Genomic DNA, 20,782 nt, shown 5'->3' with positions numbered 1-20,782 from the left:
GACTATGGGTGCTTCCAGCATAGATAACATTGAGGAGATAATATTTTTAAACAAATATATATATTTAGCTGTTTAAATAATATCAGAAAGTATAATTTCTTACCCATTATTGAGTGTGTCATCTCTTCCATTTACATTTCCTAAAAAAAAATTAAGCAGAAGTGATTTTAAAAGCATTTATACCACCATACAGTACCATGCAGATGGAGCTTATTTATCTTCAGGATAATACCAGGTACAAGAGTCCCTATAGAATAATGTCACCGGTTGTTCCAACAGAGCCAAACTAATTTTGTGTTTAGCAGTCAAAAAGGTGGTTTTCTGAAGAACAAACTCACCTGCCATGGCCATCTCCTAACATTGCCGAAGTGATTTTCAAGGCTTTCCATCAAGGTTAATAATTGAGTGGAATGTGAGAAGAAGCAGTGACGGAGGAAGCTGCGTGGCACACCACGGTTACCATACTGCTAGTCCCACAGCTACACACACACACACACACACACACACACAGGGAAGTTACAAACCACTTAACTCCAGGACTCATACAGTACATGATGACCATAATGTTAACACACAACAAAAAAAAAATATGAGAGCTTAATGTGGGCTTTTTTTTTTTTTAATAGTGTGAATTTTAACAAAGAATGCTGACAAAAAGCATAGATGTAACAAACATGTAAGTCAAACAGAGACCAGATACCACTTGCTATCTCAAGTTAGCTGAACCAATGAAACAGAGCAGCTGCCACGGCCAAAAAACAAAACAAAACCGCTATTGTTTTGTGACCCCGAAAACTTCCCATCTAATTTTCAGGCCTGGTCACTGAATCACTTAACTGGAACGAAGTGAGGGGAAACTGTCCCTAATAAACATCTCTACTCCATGTCATACTGCACACAATATGCATACTACCTATGAGTAATTCCTTGTACTTGTTTCATATTTCTAAAAATGAACAGCAGTTTTGCTGCCCAATACTACTTTAACTTCATACAGACTTGTATTAAATCATATTATTGCATGAATTCATGCATGAATCCTATTTACAGCACAAGCTTAAAAAAATATATTTCTAACACTGTTATTAGACATTATAGAAAAGTATAACTTAGCTGTGCCAAAACATTCACTTTTATTGAGACCTGATTGAAAATAAGGTCCTTTGCATTACAAATCAGCCAATTGAAGAAAAAAAAAAAAAAAAACCCTTAAACTATCTGAACCAGTTTCATGACACACCAAAATTATTATTTTGAACAAGACAAAACTTAATTCCACAATCGAACCCTCATATCAAATCATGACGCCAATACAAGGTGGTATCAAAATGTTTTGAGATTAGTCTTGTAACATGACCACAGATGGCAGCACAGGGTTGCACGCATAGTCACAGGGAGCACCAATCTTCATAAGTCAGTGTGCCAAAAGAAATCTTCTGTTCATTTTGATTCATACACATTCTTCAATAATTTCTTTTAACTGTGAAAAGCTGCTTTGGGACAATGACCGTTGTTAAAAGCGCTATACAAATAAAATTTAATTAGCCTGTGTCTAATTAAGGAGCTGTGCAGCTGCTGCTATTCTGATCACGTGTTACCCTGTCTGCTACTCTATCATGGACAGCAAGTTACTGTAGAAAAACAAACAAACGTGAAATTCTGCATGAAACTGAGCAAATCTGCCACGGAGACATTTTACATGATTTACTGCATTGAAGTAAACTTGCAGAGTCATCCTGCTGACCCAGGAGCAGAAAAAACATCTTGTCGAAATCTGCCAAGAACTCCGTCAGTGTGACGTGGATGACCCGTCCTTCATATCGAGAATCATTACCGGTGACGAAACTTGGTTGTATGGATAAGACCCTGAGACAAAACAACAGTCCTCACAATGGTAGAGCCCGTCATCTCCACAGCTGAAAAAGGCAAGGTAAGTGTGCACCTCGACCAAGTGCATGCCTTTTTCAACGTTTACAGGATTGCGCACAGAGAACTTGGGGTCCAGTCAGTCAATACCAAATATTACTTTTAAGGCGCCTGAGGGAGGACGTACGGCAAAAGCAATCCGATCTGTGGTGCGCTAATCTTGAAACCTTTAAATACCTCCACTGTATAGTCTATTAAAAGTCCATTACTAGTAGTGAGAATCAGAGGGAACATTGACTTATAAAATAATTAAACACACATATCTGAGTATTGTTACATTTTATTCACATATGTTACATGTTGCATTAAATGTCTGCCACCCTTTCTGATTTGCAATCTGAAGGTTTGAATCAGCACCTACAGTAATGTACTGTATTTCTGCCTCAGTCACTCTCCTCTCATTCACAAACACACACACACACACACACACACACACTGCAGCTTTCCATTCCAATATATACCCATTACTCAAAAACTCCAATTATACAATATTTGGGCTGTGGAAGAAAAAGAGAAAATAAAAAGAAGAAAAACAGCAGCATGCAAAATGTCAAGACAGAAGAACGACGGGAAACTAAGAATTTGAGTCCCTGGCATCCATCCAGCATTGTGTAAGTGCAGCACTGAGAATCAATACTCGATAATATGGTGAACAAAACCTAAACATGCTTTTTCGGTGTTCATCTGTGGCTCCTTCTAAATATAACAGACTTAAAACGGGGACTGAGTGAAAGGGGAAAAAATAAAAATACACAGCACTGAAATCCTCAATCCTGTTTTAAAGCCTGGAACAGATTGCATTCTAAATCGTGTGTGACAATCACTCAATTATGACTATTGTCAGTTTCTGAGAGAAAGCTCATAGGAGTAAGAAACATACCAACAGAACTTATTTAAATAATGTAAAGAAACTAAAACTTGTCACAGGTGAATATCTTTTATATACCATACAAAAACATCTTATAATAAATATTATGAAATAGTTTCCATGTGTATTAAACAAGACCATATCAAGGGGGCGAGACATTAATAATAATAATAAAAAAAAAAATCCACTTAACTACATTCTGTCATTACTGATTACAACTTTGCGAGGCCCGATTTAAATCCTGGCCACTGGAAAATAATTTACCAGAGTCTTTTTTTTTCTAATTTAAATTCATAATATTTGCCTTGTTCTCTATTCGACAATTGATTTAGTTAAAACTGTTACAAAGTCTATAACCTTAATGCTCTTAACCTGATGCTTTGAAATATTTGTTTAACTCTAAACAGAACCGGAACAAGGAGGACTATGGAAACATGAAAATGACAGATGGTTTCCCCTTGCATTATGGATCGCTTTATGCAAGTACAATTATATTGTTGCGGATAAACTCAATCCAAATTAAGTGCATTTAATAAAAACATTTTACATGAGTGTTTTATATACTGTGGGATTAAATTTATAAATTTATAACCTATAAATTTAAAACCTAAAGTTTAATGTGGGATTAGCCAATAAAAGAATGTTTTTGTTATTGATTGGGATGAATAAAGCAATTCCGAATGCCTCTTCAAAACATTATTACTACACATCATTACTAGGATTACTGTTTATATGACCTGCTGCCAATTCATGTAAAAAAATGATTACTCCAAGTTTTATCCCGTACTACTGTGATTTACTCGGACGGCAAAAAAAATGCTCTGTAATTGGCAAGGTTGCTGCACACCATCTCTGCAGCCTCTGCCACACAAAGTTTGCAAACTGATCACCACATTGCCCTCTGCCCAAACCTTAAATCATTTGCACAATGATATAACTATCAACATCAAATAGCATCAATAATTTAAATATTAAAAAGTTCCTTTTTTTAACTACAAAAAAAAAAAAATCCTGAGGATGAATCCAACTAGGGCTCGATGGGCACTTAATTATTGTTCTACCATTCAGTGAAGATTTCTGTGGAACAAGGAACATTGCATTTAAACAAAACTTTTACCCCATACAAGCATTTAAAGGCCTGAGCTATGAACATGTAGGGTGACAACTCATTGAATTTGTCATAGGTTTATGATGTTTGAGGATGCCTGGTGCCAGTTTGGTACGTCCATTACATCACGGTTAAGAGAAGCCAACCTCCTTGTGTTTTTTTTACAATGGCCGAGATGTCCACTTATACAGTAGGCTGTGGACTTGTAAAAATTTTCTTTAAGCTTCAGACAGCAGGTGTCCATGGAGTTTTACTCTCCAATGCAGAAACAGTAGCATGTTTTTGAGAAGTGTGCACAAACATCACTCAAATAAATGCGTTCAGGATTGGGCTAAATTTGTGCTTTCACTGTGAGCCAGTCCCAAAAACAAGGATAAAATCTCTTCCCCTCTCAAATCCACCAGAAATCATTTAAAAACACACACACGCTGTTAGTCATTAGGCATGATTGTACACTAAACTTCACATAACCAAGGCTGTAGCAGCAATTCACTCACAGCATTGTTTTTATATTACATGACAGCATATATCAAAAGGAGATCGGGAGGCTGGCACTGATGCCCACTGTGATCTGGCTCCTCTGAGTTTGGGGTTGTGTGTTAAAGTCCATTGTAGTGGGGACCCCAGCGCTTGTTAATATGGTCGAAGGTATGCGACACCCACTGCTGCTCCAGCACACGGTATCTTTCCTCGCACAGGAACAGAGGCTTGCCACGACTACACACAAACACAATCATTAACAACATTTCACATCTGTAGGCTTATATTAAATTGTTAAAAACATTAACAAATGGAAATTGATACTGAAGTGTTCAGGTTTTATTTGTCTACAATAAAAATGAGCGTTCATACCGTAGGTCTCTGTCCTCCTCTCCGTGTGCATCTAGATAAACAGAACCCCATAAACAGAAACGATGACCACGAATAATGATGATCACAGAGGCGTTTATTAGAAGAAAGATTCCTGTTGCAGCTCCACAGTGCTGAGAGTGCTATTAAAAAAAATAATAATAAAAAAATTTTTTTTTACAGAAAATAAAACATAAAAGATACATATCTTTAAAAGGTCATGTGTTACAACAAGCAATTCTAACTGTTCATGCTTGTTTATAAAGATGCACAAATTTGATAAAGAGCCCATTACATCTGCTTAGTAGTTATACTTTAAACTTGCTTTTTTCAACTTTTCCCAGAAAGCCTGCTAAAGCTGTTTCTGATTTAACTATTGCATGTAACAATTTTTTTTTTTTTTTTTCAGTTTTCATCCTTTTTTAGCCTTAGTGAATCTAACAATGTGTTGGATCCAAATATGGTTATATGTTTGCTGGAAACACAAGCAATATGGACTTGAATGAAGTCTGAGGAAATTAAACCTATTGATACACACCGAATTATGGATGATTCAATGATGGGCAAAACTATATAGCATCAGCACTCACCAGCACACACTCACAGACACCCTGCTGTTTGCAGCACAGGCCCTTGAGACAGACGAATGCTCCACACACAAGGCACAGAGCTGGGTCTTTAGGCGTTTTATTGCACATGGTGCAGGACTTCCTGTGGTAGTACTGGAAGATAGTGTTGTAGTTGTCAGGAAGTTGCAGCAAACGAGGAGCTGACCACTGAGTGTCTTGCGCCAACAGAGACTGGGGGAGGAGGAAGCTTTCTGATTAAAATCTTTTCTTTGGCTTAACTGACAAGCTTTATTACAAACGGTAAACAACAAGAATAAACAAAGCTGACCATAGACTGTTGTGACGGTGAGTCTGTCAGGCTGATGAGCTCAGAGCACCACTGAGAGATGAGCTCAAATGCGTTGATGTTCCATTCCAGGCATGCTGCACTGTTCATGGAGGTGCTGGGCTGAAATGAGGCAGACAGCAGACCCAAACCACCAGCCAGCAATAAGAATTCCTCCTCCAGCTGAAAAAAACAACAACAAAATTCCAGAATTGTAAGCTTCTGTTCTCAGACTATCACAGTCCAAAGTTAATTAACTTTTCAGTCCAGCAGACAAAACCGCATAGACATGCATATTAATACAATATACAGTATACATACATATGGATGTGTGTATGTATTCCTGACAGTATATATAAATAAGTGTGAATGTGTGTGTGTGCGATAATACCAAGCAGCCAGGTAAACTGTCCCCATAGAGATGATGTTGAAGAAGACATGACAGACGCATGAAGGGCAAACAGAATTGCTGCAATGTAAACTCTATAGATTGAGGAGACCATACACTCGAACTTAACTAGAAAAAGGAAGAGAGAGGGGCAGAAAAGAAATCACCTTAATGACCTCCCATTGGTAACAGTCACATGGATGTTAAGGTATTTTCAGTGGAAAGAGAGCAGGACCTCTAAAGCATGGCTATAGTAGCGATGGTGCTATTCCTCAAAAAAGAAAAACATGGTGAGATGTAGAGCTAAAAAGATTTTTTTAAACCCACTTTTCATATAATCCCGACTCCAAATAAATGAATCATTTAAAAGTCCTTATATTACTGTGTTATGCTTTTAGCTGGTGGGAAAAAAAACCCAAAACAAAACCTTCAATTTATCAAAAATAATTTTATGTCCACAATATGTTTTTTCCCCCCATTTGATTCTGTACTCTCGTTCATAACATTTTTCCATAATAAAAACATAGTTTTTTTTTTTTCCTCTGCTGCTCTGACTGACTGATGCTCAGGTGGTCAAACATTACTACAAAATGGAGTAGAATAACTTTGGGTCAAAGTATTCTTACCACGGTCTCATTAGGTTTGTTGTCATAGACCCCTTTGGCAATGGTGAGCTCACCGATCACATGGCTGAGAAGTGCCTCCCATGATTTCTCAGAATTTGGCAAGTTCTATATATGAAAAGAAAAGGAATTTTTTTTGCCAACTAATAATACTCAAACACAAAGATCAGATGAAAGACAACTGTCCTACAAAATTCTTAATGCTTTGGTAATAAGCAATGCAATGACGCATAACAGAAAAACAAAACCTTATCTATCTAAAGTAAATACAAAGAACATAATGCCATGACGTTTAAAAGTTTATCATAATACATGTACAGGGGTGTGAAAAAGTGTTTGCCCCCTTACTGACATCTTATTTTTTTGCATGTTTGTCACACTTTAATGTTTCAGACCAACAAACACCTTTACATATTAGTCAAAGATAAGTAAACATCATGCAGTTTTTGAAATGAACGTTTTTATTATTAAGGGAAAACAAAAATCCAAAACTAGCCCTGTGTGAAAAACCTGATAACTGGTTGGGCCACCCTTAGCAGCAACTACTGCAACCACCCAAGTTTGCTTCAGCTTGAGGCCACAAACAGATGACCAGACATTCTCCTTAAGGATATTTTGGTACACACACTGTGTGACACTTTCACACAGAGCTATGTAGTTTTGAATTTTGATTTCACTTTAACAATAAAAACCTTCAAATAAAAACTGCATGATGTGTTTACTTATATTATCCTAGAATAATATTTAAATTTGTTTGATGATTTGAAACATTAAAGTGTGACAAACATGCAAAAAAAAAAAAAAAAAAAAAAAAAAGGAATCAGTACAGGGCAAACACTTTTTTACACCATTGTATGTGGGTAGATATATTGTTAGTCCATCGGCTGCTCTTGTTAAGGGTTCGCCAGAGCGGACCATCTGATCTGCACAACAACTTGGCACGGGTTTTACACCGGATGCCCCAGCTAATGGGGAATAAAGGAACCTGAAGAACAATCAGCAAGTTATTACATTTGGGTCTCATAATTTATATTCCATGATTCATGTCCAACTGAGATTTAATAAAGTGGAGAGCTAATAGACCAATCCTTACAGACGATGAACGCAAACCTCTATAATAATGATAGATGTTTAAGTCTTAAAACAATTCATCTTTTTTAAAAACAATTTCAGACTAATGACCCCAGCCTTACTATGCACATACATGGCATCTGCAATACCAAATTGCTTATTACTGTGGGACTGTTAAATAAATGTCTTTTTATTAAAATATTACAGATGTCTAATTTCTCCTTGCTGTATAGTGTTAACCTAATAATTCTTATAATTCTGTTAGACAAATAAATTAATCCCAAGGTCCTGTTTATGAATGAGATGCATTAAACAATCAATAATATTTTAACTGTGGAGCTCCCAATTCCTACTAGCTGATAAGTGGCAGTGGAAACCATGTTAGTGTCCCGATAAGCCTTACCTTCTTGGCTACTCCGCTGTTGCTCCAGGCTAGTCTCTCCTCTGGGCTAAGTTTAATGGACAGAGCAGCCAAGGCCTGAGTATACAACAGAGTGTATAGCACCTTCACAACTGATGTGAAGTGTTCTGCAAAGACACAAATTTGAACCATCAAATGTAAACAGTAACTGTCTAACAAACACTGTACAGGTTACAGCCTACAACCCAGCCTATAAAGACAAAATGGTTAAATGGTTCTTAAATGGTTAAAGTCATTTCATGTTAAATGCCTTGAAGTAAAGCTAAAAATGTAAAAAAAAAAAAAATAAAAAAAAAAAGAAGTGTAAATAGACAAATCCTAATGGAACTAACTATATTCTTTTTCATAAGCATGCTTTTTTTTTCCCTAACTGTTATTAATTTGTGACAATCTTTTTCCCTCTCTTTCTTTTTTCAATGCCATGCCAGGTTCTACGGCTATATTTAGGTAAGAGTCAGTTTTTGTTACATCATCACTGCTAAAGTATAAAATCATTGCCCTTTATTAAGACTATCAAGCAACCAACATTTTTACAACACAACAGTGATTTTAAAGCAAATGTGAAAAAAAGACATTTAATTATCAGAGATTTTTTAATTAATATGGAGTCAAATATGTTGCGTTAAAATGACAAATCCAGATAACTGGTAACAAATTATTTTTAAAATCAATTCTATGAAGCAGATGCTGAGACATTTCTTCAGTTCCCAAATCACACAATACTTCAAACTGTCTACATTTATTGTTTAATTCACAAAAAAAAAATAAAAAAAATCTTCTAGCAGCATTTCCCCCCTGATCTTATCCCCTCTTAAATGTGCTTGGAAGAAAGTAGCAAATATCGTCTATACACTGCTGTGCTAAACAGTCAACAAATCTGGTATGAAACATAAAATGAAAAATTAAAGAAGCTGCTACTACTGATTTTCATCACAGCTAAACAAAAATGCTGAACAGTGGACACCTGCAAAATGCAGGCTGACATGTCGCTTGCTAAAGTGGATGTAAGAGACACAGGGATCAATCACATGAACACAATAAATGCATGCTGTCTGAATGTGTGAATGCATGTGTGGAACGAAGTGGTAAATTGTGTCCCCATTAGTAGTGCAGATTTCAGAGAGTCAGACAGGAGCACAATGAAACGCCATTATTGCACCATTCTCCGAAGGACCACATATACAGCTCACAGACCAGCGGGTGTGTCTGTACACAAGTGGTCAATTCTTGACCCATTTGTTCAGCCCTGTAGATTTACTAAAAGACTTCATTCACACTCAAGTCCCACTGTGATGTGTTAAAATCAATTCTCAATTTCCCAATGAGTGGAGTAAAGATAATTATTCTGGCTCTGATCAATGCTAGATGGGCACATACACACCATAAACTGTGTACTGTTCCCCTGAGCTCGACCTGAAGAACACATCGAGCAAGGAGGGGTAATGTTCTTTAAACATGAAGCATTCAAAAAGGGCATCAGATTGACTTTTTCTGCAGTCTATGTTGAGACTGGTTTCCACTTGTAAATCCTACTGCTATTTTACGCATTGGTCATTTTCATTTGAGCAGTAATTGAAGCACAGTGGCAGGTGGGGTGTGAGGGCAGGCATATTTGCTAGAGTGCTTTTAGAATTGATGCAACTTCACACTTAGATGCGCAAGAAAGCACTTAGAAGCAAATAGCACAGCCCCCCCCATGGACATATGAAACATTGAGCCTTTTCATTTAGAAGAAGAATGAAGAAATATTTCATATATGCATCCGCAGCATGCATTTCATTTGTATACTGTTCACAAGGACTTATTTCTTAAACATTTACTTACCTGGTGTATACAGCAATCTGAGGCAGATTGTTTTATATAAATGTTTTTTGGCTAAATACTTAAAAAAAAAATAATAATAATAAAATTATGTGTCAACATTTTCCTGTGCTCCTCTACAGCTCTACAGAGCTGTGTGCGCGCTTCCACAAGCATCCTGCAATTCGCGCCAATTTCTTCAGTTTTTAAAATACAACAGCAATGCGAAAAGAGGAGGATTGAGTTATTTGTAGACCTGATAAAGTAACTAGAAGGGAGCAGATAAGATAGCAAAACTATGTTGGACAGTAGCCTTTCCGGACAAGGTTAGAACAGATACGAGCTAAAACACACAGCAGGGAACATTCTGTATACTCCACAATATTAAAGGTCCTTCATTACTGTATTGAAGTCATACTGAGATAGGGGATGCCACTGTTCATTTTTCTAAAACAGTCAATACCTAATTTTATTTATTTATTTAAGTCTGTGTAAGCTAATAACATTTACAGATAAGGAGAGAAATGGCCGAGATCTGATGTTGCATATTCTGGCCACTGGATTGAAGTGCATAGAAGTGGCATAAAATGGTTTTCTACAACCTGCTTACAAGCTGAAAATAAAAGCTCTGACTGCAATAACTTGTTTTTCATTGTAGTATAATCGATCATATTTTGATGGTGATATCAAAACAACAATTGTGCAAGCATGTATTACTATAAACCTTCTGTTAACTGTTACCATGAATACTTTAAATGACTATATAACACCTGGAGGCTTGCAACGGTCTTTTCCACTAAAATCTAAATAAGTGAATTTGACTTAGTACCTTTGCGTAGTGGCTGAGGCATTGTCAGTACAAAGATGATAAGTAGTGATGGGACATCTCTGAACAGCATTGGAACCTCGGGATGCTCTTCATCCTCATATCTACACACAGGACACGCACACATTCATCAGCAATGTTACACATGACTACACCCCAACAAACTGGATATAGTTAATGTAATAGTGCATCTTTAAGAGTAATTGTCAGGGCTGGTAAACTCCTGTATTTAGTGGACATCAAAACAGTTTATAGTTTGCAAAAACAAGTTTTCAGAATCACCCGTAAAAAAAAAAAAGAAAAAGAAATTCACTGATTATACACATCATTAAAACACAAAACATTACACCCATTAATGTGCATGTTTCCCCTGGTGTCAGCAGGGCAACTCTGGACCCTCGGGGCATGACTCCACAAGACTTCTGAAAGTGGGCTATGTGGTTTGCGAGCTTCTATGTATCTGACTTTTTTGTTCATGGATTGGATTGAGATCTGGGGAAATAAGAGGCTGAACATCAACATGCATTGGCTTTTCTGTGAGATCAAACCAACAGGCTGGCCTCTGGATGAGCCTTGAGTGCCCATGTTTCTGTCACTAGTTTACTTGTATATGACTGATAATCAATCAATGTTATCCAATTTACCTGCTGTTGGTGTTAAATGTTATGGCTGATAAAAGTACATTGACAAAGTAATGCTGCCATATCTTTCAAGCGAGAAAATCATATTGACAGGCAAAAGAGAAAATGTAAAATTTTTCAATGGTAGGAGAGAGGCAAGTGGTGTTCCATGATGTGTCAATTAATAGCATTAAACGCCAAAAGAACCTCCCCCCATGCTCAAATGTGGATGACCAAAGTCCAAACATTACAGCACATTCTCAAAGCCTACATAACTAATGAAAGCGTTGGAAAACATCCTGGCATTTATTTAATCACATTAAATAAAGTGTCACTGACTTAAAATAGTGAATAAATATCCAGGACTAATGTTCCTAAAATATATCATGACATACTACTAGATAACCATGCAGGGATTAAATGAAGTGGTATCTATGCCTCAGTGATATTTTAAATAAATTAGGTTCCAAGCATTGTTCACAGAAAACGAAAGTCTATAAAATGCTCAAAGTATTTGTGATTTATCACTGCAGTGAGACAAAGTGCTTTTATATGTGTAAATGTTAATATTCGTGTGGCAGCACTGAGGCTGCAGTTGTTAGATTGCCATCTCCATTTTAATAGGATATTTTCTTCTGGTTACACAATGGGTACCCAAGAAGCCTGCTCAATTTTTTTTTCTCCCTTTCTTTCGCAACGTCACAGATACAGTCAAACACAGACAGGCACAAAAAAAACCTTCTCCATCTCAGCTAACTGTCAGGTGGTAAGATTTTTTAAAAAGAAGCTATTTTTCTAAACACTTTAATAATTAAATCAGTCCCTCTAACACAAACCTATATATAAGAACCTGTAGTTTGCCAGAAAAAGAAACTAAATTCAGCAAGCTGCCCAAGAGATTACTAACATTATTTGAATATCACTGGGAGGAAACCCAGGGGAGCAATTGATGGTGCTCTCCTTTAATATCCCTAACAAGATGTTTTAGCAGTATATGCCTCCCCTCTGAATACTGCAAGGTTAAGAGCTTCCTCAAAGGTGCAAAAGCTGTCATACTATGCTAATCTGAGAACGGGGGGAAACAAAACCAGAAGAAAGCTATTCTACCATTTTGCCATGCTGAGCAGATGATCAGTGAATATACAGTAGTGTGGAGCCATGAGAGTTGACCGCAGAGTACTTTTCCAATCTGGGGTGGTTTTGTATTCTGAGTGGGGGCATGGTACTTAGGGAACAGTAACCACAATACAGTAGAAATTCTGCTACAAATGCTTTTTTTTTTTTTTTTTACTTTCCTGCAAAGAGCTATTAATTCAAGTTGCAGAAAATCAAAAGACCAAAGTGCACACACAGGTCTTTTATTCAGAGACTTAAGGCTGAGGTTGCCCGTTTCTGAGCAGCACAGCACCCCATAATTTGCCAGATGCAGCAATTACTGGTATCTATGGCAACGCCATATGGGTTTCTCCCCCCCGATGCTCCCTTTCTGGGAGCCCTGAGGAGATGGCACCATTTAGTGCAACATGAAAAAGGAAGGATGAATGTAGGAGGTGCACTGGAGTGTGGACATGCGCATGCGTGTGTGTGTGTGTGTGTGCGCGCGCGTGTACTTACTCTGACTCTCTGTGCTGGGTGATCTGTGTGAGTCGAATCCAAGGATTATAAGCAGAATCGATGCTGTACAGGCGCATGTGCATGGCTAATACATGGAACAACTGATCTGAAACAGAACAAAAGGACACGCATGAATAGCATGAACACAAAGGAGAACCTCAACATTTCACAAAGCAGTTTCGTTTTCAGATATAAAGACATGCACCAAAAGACTAACAGCTTTCAAAAACAAATTAAATACAAGAGCTAATCTTCTGAGCTGTTTTATAGAAATTGTTGTTATAAATACTCTCAATTTGAAGGTATTTCGAGGAACATTTGGGTTTGACTATCAAATGACTGTATTTATGTGTTTTATACCCATGTAGTGCAACCATAAAGTGCAAATCAAATCTCTAACACCATGTTCATGTTAGAGATTTGATTTGCACTTCATGCTTGAAATCAGAGCCCAATATTATGGACAATGAATCACTTGGCCTAAAAGACTTATAGAAAGGCAATTGACAGTGATCAGAGCACTGCTAGTCAGAACTTTCTCCCTCAGAATGCAGAAACTGATCAATCACAGCAGCCATTATGACAATTATACATCAAATGCACATAGTCCTGTTTCACAAATCACATCAAGACTGGTGGTCTAGAAACAACCTTCAAAGCATCAAAGTAGTAAAAAAAAGCAGAGCATTATTTAACAAAATCCAGGTCAACCTTACATAGGTCCTGCCGAACTCAAATACTTTTTATATTATTATCATTATTATTATTATTATGGTTCTTGCCTGATACAGTATGATTACAATTTCCTAAAGGGAAGGAAAAAAACAGACATACTCTGGTGAAAGAGCAAATCTCCAAATAGAAGCCATTCTTTGCTGTATACAGACAAAAGCTATTCATTAACCAAACACATTAATATCCATTACTTACAACACTACTGTGTCTTATAATAAAAGAAATGTGACATACTGCCAACAGTGCCATTTTCACAATCATATTCTTCTTTCCATTTGCATCCAGACTCACTTAAAATACACAAGGGAACTCTCTTGGTTTTATAACATGGTCTGGCTCTGTCGGGTGTACATGTCCCCATTTCTGAGGTCATGATGGCAAATAATACATTACCAGCACCAGAAGGCAACCAAGCTGACCTGTTCTCTCTGAAAAGACTATTGTGGAGCAATACTGCCATCTGCAGGCAGCACAGCAGTGGGAGAACAATGTAAACACGCATTACATCTTTATTACATCATTCATTTCAGTAATATGAGGAAAGAAAATGTCTCATCAAACTATTGATTATGTCATTCTGGAGACAGCTTAAAGCAAAGAAAAGCAACTAAAAGGAAGGTTACAGAACAGGGATGAGGATGATTCATTTCTGTCTCAGAACTGCACAGATTCTAAACCACTGACATATGCACCACGCATTTCCTAATCAAACTTGGTATACTACTATCTGATGCACATTCATCTTGCTGGCACTCATTCGTTAAATCACTCTATCTTCCTGTGGCTGGAAGCACACTGACAGCTGAAATTGAGATCTCACCATTTCTCTTACTCTGATATTGATCTGGCTTATTCTCCAACCTTTGCTTATAAAGTACCAACCTCCCCACAGCTTAGCATTTTTTAGCCATGCCATACATCAAACAAATATATGCATGAACACCTAGATATCTGCATGTTTATTATTTGTCAGCAAAAGGGTGAGCACAGGCATTTGTTGCAATGGTCACAGGAAGTTAGAATTTTGGAAATCTTCCCAACTACCCAACATCTCTGACCTTATGTAAAGATTGGTGATATAATTTTTTTTATATAATAATAATAATTTAATAATATGTCTATTAGAATAAAAAGGCTTAATTGAGCTCTGTAGTTCATGAGGCATGCACAAGGATGTTTAATAATTGTAAATCCCAACAGTATAATACTACCATAATAACATCAAGTTTCTCAGACAAACTACCTCTAAATATTATTTCAATTACTTTGATACCAGTAAACTCCAGATTTATTTTTTCTTATTCTTTGACTCAGTTCCTTTCCATTCATACAGCAGCTGTCTTCTACACCCCCTGCAATTCTCTCTCCTCCTGTTTTTGCCATGGAGTGAATTTGGCTAGAGCTGTGCCCATGATCTTAATGTAGCTCAGCAAATGTTGGTGGTGGAGTGTGAAATCTCTTCAGCTCCATTCAAGAGTGACAGAACTTTGTATGAGAGCCCAGGGACATGACCAACACAAGCATACACGTGCACACACACACACACACACACACACCAAAGCTAATGCAGGAGACTGAACAAGAAACTTTAAATTGGGGTGGAGATTAGAGCACAGGGAGTAGCTTATCTCTTTTCTTCCTAACTGAACAATGTACAATACATCATAAGTAACATTTAGATAATTATTTAATTTTTTTTTGTTTTGTAACATTTTATTTTAATGTTGTAACTGCAACCATGACATGCTCAGGGCTTATCACCACTACTTAAATCGCAAATCCAATATTTTTATTAAAACTTGAACCCAAATTTATTACTCGCATGGCTGTGTGAGGGGAAATAATAATAATAATAAAAAACATTTTCAATTATTTTTTGGGACTTTTATATGTGGTATATCCAATGCATGTCTGATATAACCTCTGTCTGAACAGCCATATTGGAATGAATATGGTTTTTATATCAACCTAATTTAACATGTTATAATTTTGTACTACCTGAGAACGTCAGGGGTAAGATAGTGAGGTAATAAAGCTCAAAGGTTTGGAGTAATGAACAAACAAAATTAGAAATCAGAGACAGATACCAAAAGTTTATGGATGTCTTGGGCTGTGGGTTAACACTCACTGAGACAGGATCGTTTAGCTGCAGCGCTCGCCCCCCCACTGCACAGGTTCCCACCACGATGAACCAACTCCAACTCAAGATTTGTCCTGACAGAGGGTAAACAAGAGAAAGACAGAGCAAGACAAAGAAAAAGTAAATAAGTAGGAAATGCTAAAAGTATGTTGGAAGGGGGCTAAACATGTTTAAATTGCTTTCTATGTAATGAAAAAATGAACAAATGAAATGACACATTGTCTAGTGATTAACTTATTGCACTGTTAAGGGCATAAAACAATTAGTAGGTCTATGTGAACATAGTAGGAAAGCAAAATACTCAACCTTTCATAAATGGGAATGTGAAAGTGACAGTGAGAGAAAATGCAATTTTCCCCACAGATAATGCAGACATGCAACTTCACCTGGCTAGCACTGATAACAAGGTGAGCGTAAGATAGTGGAATTTTCCACTGCACTGTTCAGCCAATACGGAAAAAGAGGACAGAAAACTGGGGACCAGAACAGAAACAGGGAGGGAATATAGAGGAAAGAGGTTTAAGGGAGGAGGTCTGAGCACACTAGCTATCACTGGGGAGAAAAAGGACTGGGATTCAGAAAAGAAAAGAAAAAAAAAAACCTCTACAGACAGCATGCTTGATTTTTTTTTTTTTTTCATGAAAATGCTGACAAATAGGCAGTCTACTTATGCAGATAAACATTTAAGGTTTGGCTTAGACAAGATGCTTTCCCTGTATGTTTGGCATGAATAAATGGTTAAGAATGCGAGTTAAAATCCCAAAAATGCCAGTAAGCCACAGATGGATCAATCATTTAATCAAAATGCTGAGTTTCATTAAAACTGCTGAGTTTTGTAGATGATACTGACAGCTGGTAATGGATAAAAGCAGCTAGCAGTTGAATGTATGCATGTGTAAATGTCCATCCATAATTATCACAATGTTTACCTGGCCACTGAGTACATGAACAGGAAGTCATTATCAGGGGAGCCAGGGTTCTTGCCATAGTCCATGTACTTTTTCTGTGTGGCATTCTTTATGTCTTTAATCACAGATTCCATCTCCCTTGTCAGGTTAGACTCCGTCTGAAAGGCAAATCAATATTTAAAGTAAAAGATCACATATCCTTAGGCTGCGAGTATGAGAGGGTTTTAAAGCATTCAGTGTATGGAATATTAAAATAAAGGTCAAATGCAATGAATAACAATCCTCAAAGATGCACATAACATGAGTTGCTAAATCAGTAAAGCTGTGAACAACAGTTACATGACCGTCAGGTTCCGCACACTCACACGTGTTATTCCATCCAGCCTGGGGTTGTGGTGAGGATGGAATTGTCACAGGGAAGATAGAAACAGTCTAACAAATGCTATTTGGAGAAATGTCTGCCTTACACTTGTGCTTACGGGAAAGATGGTCAACTGGTCTTGGAGATCCTCCACCTCTTTCACTAGTGTTGCTAAGTTCTTGTTAGTGGGTATGTGCCAGGCGCCTGCCTCCGTACCACGGCCCGGCTTGCAGGGCAGGACGCTGTTAGCAAACTGGCGGCACAGAGGGCATGTGAACTCGCCCTTATCCACCGAGAAACCCTGCAACACCTGGTCATTCTAACCAGACATAAACAAGAAATGAAAACGAAGAAAACCTGGAGAAGACATTATGTACACATCATATCACTCTAAGGGTCGAATTTCAAAAACGGGTCTTTTTTTTAAGCAAACACTAAAAGAAAAATATGATAAATGTATTTAACCAACTGTGGACATTTAAGGAAAAGAGATCTTATATATTAAAACTTGCTTAGCTGCCACTGTATAGACCCATACAACATGCATGGAAAATCACTTTCTTTTTCTGATGTCAGTCTTCACCCTGTCTGCTCACATTAGAGCTTATTACAGCAGAGAGGGATGTCGTATTGTGCCCATTATCATAAACGTCACAAGAGTGAGTGATGGAGCGAGCACTTCTGAAATATCAATTTGAGAAAAGTCACTTTGATGGATGACCTACTAATGATGTGTCAGATATCTGAAAGGGACCCATCTTCATGCTCTCTCTCTCTCTCTCTCTATCTCAGCAAACTAATATGGTAAAGGGGGGTTGGAATAAACACTTGTGCTTAGTACAGACTATTGAGCAGTGACTTTAACCTTACAGTCATTGTTTAATTTAAAAACACAATCTGTGTCAGTGAGAACCAAATGTTCTTATTGACACAGCATTGTACGTGTTAATGTTATAAAAATATAAAATCTCCAAAGCCATTGCAGGGAAATGATGAATCAAAGCCTTAAGCACAAGTGATGCACCATGTGATGGTGAGTGCTGATGTCGGTAACCTGTTAACCCGATTCCACTTTACTGCTCTAACACAAACACACGATTGTTACTGAATATGCTGCTAATATTTTTGTAATTTTTCATTCTCTTACCCGTAAAGACTCCATGTAGGACTTGTGGCAGTCTATGTGCAATGTATGACCACAAGTTTGCACATACACACCCCCATCCCATCCAATAGACACTGACTGCAGACAGGAACTCTGGTGAGAGAGTTACCATTTACCTCTTAAAACTGAGCCTTTAAGGACATTCAAGAACACCACAGTACACAGTTGCAACAGTTGTATTAGTGTGAACAAAATTTTTTTAAATACAACCCAATACCACCTAAAATACTTGCATTCAACACATCATAAAAAATATATATTTATTACTAGCATAACCGGTACAAATAGATTGGTATTATAAAAAAGTCGCACTTGAATTCTCAATTAATGCAGTTCTTGACACATCACATAAGGCAACAATTAAATACAGGAAGCCAGATTTACTAGTTAGGTTAATTCAGCTCAATTTATTTCAACTTTGCCCGTGCACATAATTAGCGAATCGATTAGTTTAAGGTAACCATGTGCTGTAGGTTAGACAAGAAAGCACAAATATAAATAAAAAATTGCATAAACATTATCATCAGCAACTGGCTATTGCCTAATAGTGTATTAGGACTTGCATCATTTTGTTTAATGTGGCAATGGGACACAACATCATAGTCAGCAAATCAAGGCTTGCACAGGATTGGACTACAGTATTCTGCAAGATTTAACTTCATTTGCATTAAATTTGATAGATCATAAATATATACATTTTCTCCTGTAGTATTGGTTTATTTCTGCTGGTGTGAAAGAAACCATTTGCACAAATTAATTTAAAACGGGTATCAGCTTATACATATTTACACAAGTCTGAGTCTAACAAAAGCATTCAAGAACAAAAGAATTCTCAAAACAAAAGCATCTCCACCAATCTAATTGAAATAATTAAAATTTCATGTACTAGAAAGACTAATCAAGTATTTGAAGACACCTGCACATGCATGTGTATCCTGAATGTGAGTGTCTAATCTGCGGCAGAATCTGGAGCATATCAAGTGCATACCTCTTTAAAGTAACGCTGCATAAGTGCTAGTCTAACGTCGTTAGTTGCCCCACACGTGTCATCAGGAAAGATCTGCTCGTCATCACTTGTGGGGAGCTGCTTTGCCTGATCACTACAGCAACGATGCCCCAACACTGAAACCACACACACACACACACACACATTACTTCATAAATGACAGCACTATGCTAATTAACTTTGATGTTTCCATTTATGGAAAACATTATATCATTTGCATACTGTAATGAAGAACCACGTCAAAATCAAAACTGTGACACCCATCACGCCATCTAAAATGTTCTTCACGCCGCATGTTCTACTTATTTATACATCAGAATATAAATGACTGTCCATGATAACAGGTGGAACTAAAATAACAACGCTAATGACCACACTTTAATGACCATTATTTAAAGGAATATGTATACATGCGGCTTTATTTTAGGAGTCTGGCGAATACCAGAGGACATCGTTTTGACCTTGATGCTGTGCATTTCACACATGCTCTAGCGTTCATCATCGTGGTGTGGTAATTACAAATAAAACAAGCTATTTGTTTTCATGACATTGAATAAGAGATTCTTGTGTCCAAATCAGCATGGCAGAAATTACTCTACAGAAGATGGAGTCAGTTCAAGGATCAAAACATATGATGAATGAAGCAATTAAAATGGTGGTGTCGATGTGGTGTCATTAAAAGTAGTGGTGCAATGCGCCCAGGCTCAGGTGCTGTTTAATAGACGCTATAACAGCATTGGGCTGTGCAGCGGGATGCGCTTGCAGACTGGCTATAAAATCCTTCACCTGTTGATGGAAATGCTTAAATTTGGAGGAAAAACCCCACCCGAAATATGAGAAAAGATAAAAGGTATGGGTTATCTGTGCACCTGAGGATGCCTGTAATAGCACCACCAATCCAGTAGGTCTGTCTTCAGTAGAGGGGCCGCTCTGGCCGCATATTACACAGTCATAGAGAACCTCAGTGTCTAGAGGCTCGGCTGAGCTCACATCCATTGCCGCCTCCACTTCAGGACATTCTACAAACAAGCAAACAAACAAGCTTAAACAGAGACCCGGTTTCAGTCTTTTATCAAGCATCTTTTATCAACACTGAGTGGCAGATAAATCCATACGCTGAAAAAAATAAATAAATAATTGAACCAAGCAAACAAGGATGGACACTGATTGATCATAAATGGTTTTTTAATAAACCATATGGATTTTCTAGTTCATGAGTACACTGAAATAACAAGACCAGAAAGGATAAAAGCAAAACAATGTAAAAAGGAAAGAAGGATTAATTTTTTGCCTCTGATTGTAAAATCCCACAGTGATTAAAATGAGTAGGCAGCTGTGTGGCACTGCTCAAATGGTGTGTGAAATACAGAACAGCCACCAGTGCCCAGAAAGGATTTGGAAGAACTCCAGCAATCAGAAATTCACACCACTGTTCATTTAGATCAATTGTAGATTTGCC

At 37.4% G+C, this 20,782-nt stretch overlaps 2 protein-coding genes across 6 annotated transcripts in view; both read right to left on the bottom strand.

Moving 5' to 3' along the window:
- myo3b (myosin IIIB) overlaps nucleotides 1-1,885 on the bottom strand; it is an 89,108-nt gene extending 87,223 nt beyond the window's left edge. For all 4 annotated transcript variants that reach the window (XM_053496648.1, XM_053496649.1, XM_053496650.1 and 1 more), the window contains exons 1-3: nucleotides 1,835-1,885; nucleotides 339-479; nucleotides 104-140 (exon numbers count right to left, since the gene is read on the bottom strand). In XM_053496648.1, coding sequence (XP_053352623.1) covers nucleotides 104-140; nucleotides 339-351 — 50 coding nt within the window. In that variant the 5' untranslated portion in view covers nucleotides 352-479; nucleotides 1,835-1,885. The remainder of the gene's footprint in view (nucleotides 1-103; nucleotides 141-338; nucleotides 480-1,834) is intronic.
- A 305-nt stretch (nucleotides 1,886-2,190) lies between these two features.
- Nucleotides 2,191-20,782, bottom strand: part of ubr3 (ubiquitin protein ligase E3 component n-recognin 3) — a 41,618-nt gene continuing 23,026 nt past the window's right edge. The window contains exons 25-39 of one of the 2 annotated variants that reach the window (XM_053496380.1): nucleotides 20,193-20,342; nucleotides 19,306-19,439; nucleotides 18,300-18,410; nucleotides 17,259-17,471; nucleotides 16,813-16,949; nucleotides 15,872-15,957; nucleotides 13,009-13,114; nucleotides 10,778-10,878; nucleotides 8,131-8,255; nucleotides 6,660-6,764; nucleotides 6,037-6,162; nucleotides 5,649-5,828; nucleotides 5,342-5,551; nucleotides 4,755-4,894; nucleotides 2,191-4,619 (exon numbers count right to left, since the gene is read on the bottom strand). In XM_053496380.1, coding sequence (XP_053352355.1) covers nucleotides 4,502-4,619; nucleotides 4,755-4,894; nucleotides 5,342-5,551; nucleotides 5,649-5,828; nucleotides 6,037-6,162; nucleotides 6,660-6,764; nucleotides 8,131-8,255; nucleotides 10,778-10,878; nucleotides 13,009-13,114; nucleotides 15,872-15,957; nucleotides 16,813-16,949; nucleotides 17,259-17,471; nucleotides 18,300-18,410; nucleotides 19,306-19,439; nucleotides 20,193-20,342 — 2,042 coding nt within the window. In that variant the 3' untranslated portion in view covers nucleotides 2,191-4,501. The remainder of the gene's footprint in view (nucleotides 4,620-4,754; nucleotides 4,895-5,341; nucleotides 5,552-5,648; nucleotides 5,829-6,036; nucleotides 6,163-6,659; nucleotides 6,765-8,130; nucleotides 8,256-10,777; nucleotides 10,879-13,008; nucleotides 13,115-15,871; nucleotides 15,958-16,812; nucleotides 16,950-17,258; nucleotides 17,472-18,299; nucleotides 18,411-19,305; nucleotides 19,440-20,192; nucleotides 20,343-20,782) is intronic. The other variant, XM_053496381.1, reaches the window with a different exon arrangement.

Source organism: Clarias gariepinus, chromosome 5 (assembly GCF_024256425.1).
Source record: "Clarias gariepinus isolate MV-2021 ecotype Netherlands chromosome 5, CGAR_prim_01v2, whole genome shotgun sequence".
Lineage (NCBI taxonomy): Eukaryota > Metazoa > Chordata > Actinopteri > Siluriformes > Clariidae > Clarias > Clarias gariepinus.
Note: the sequence above shows the minus strand (reverse complement) of the source record. Positions and strands in the feature narration are given on the sequence as shown.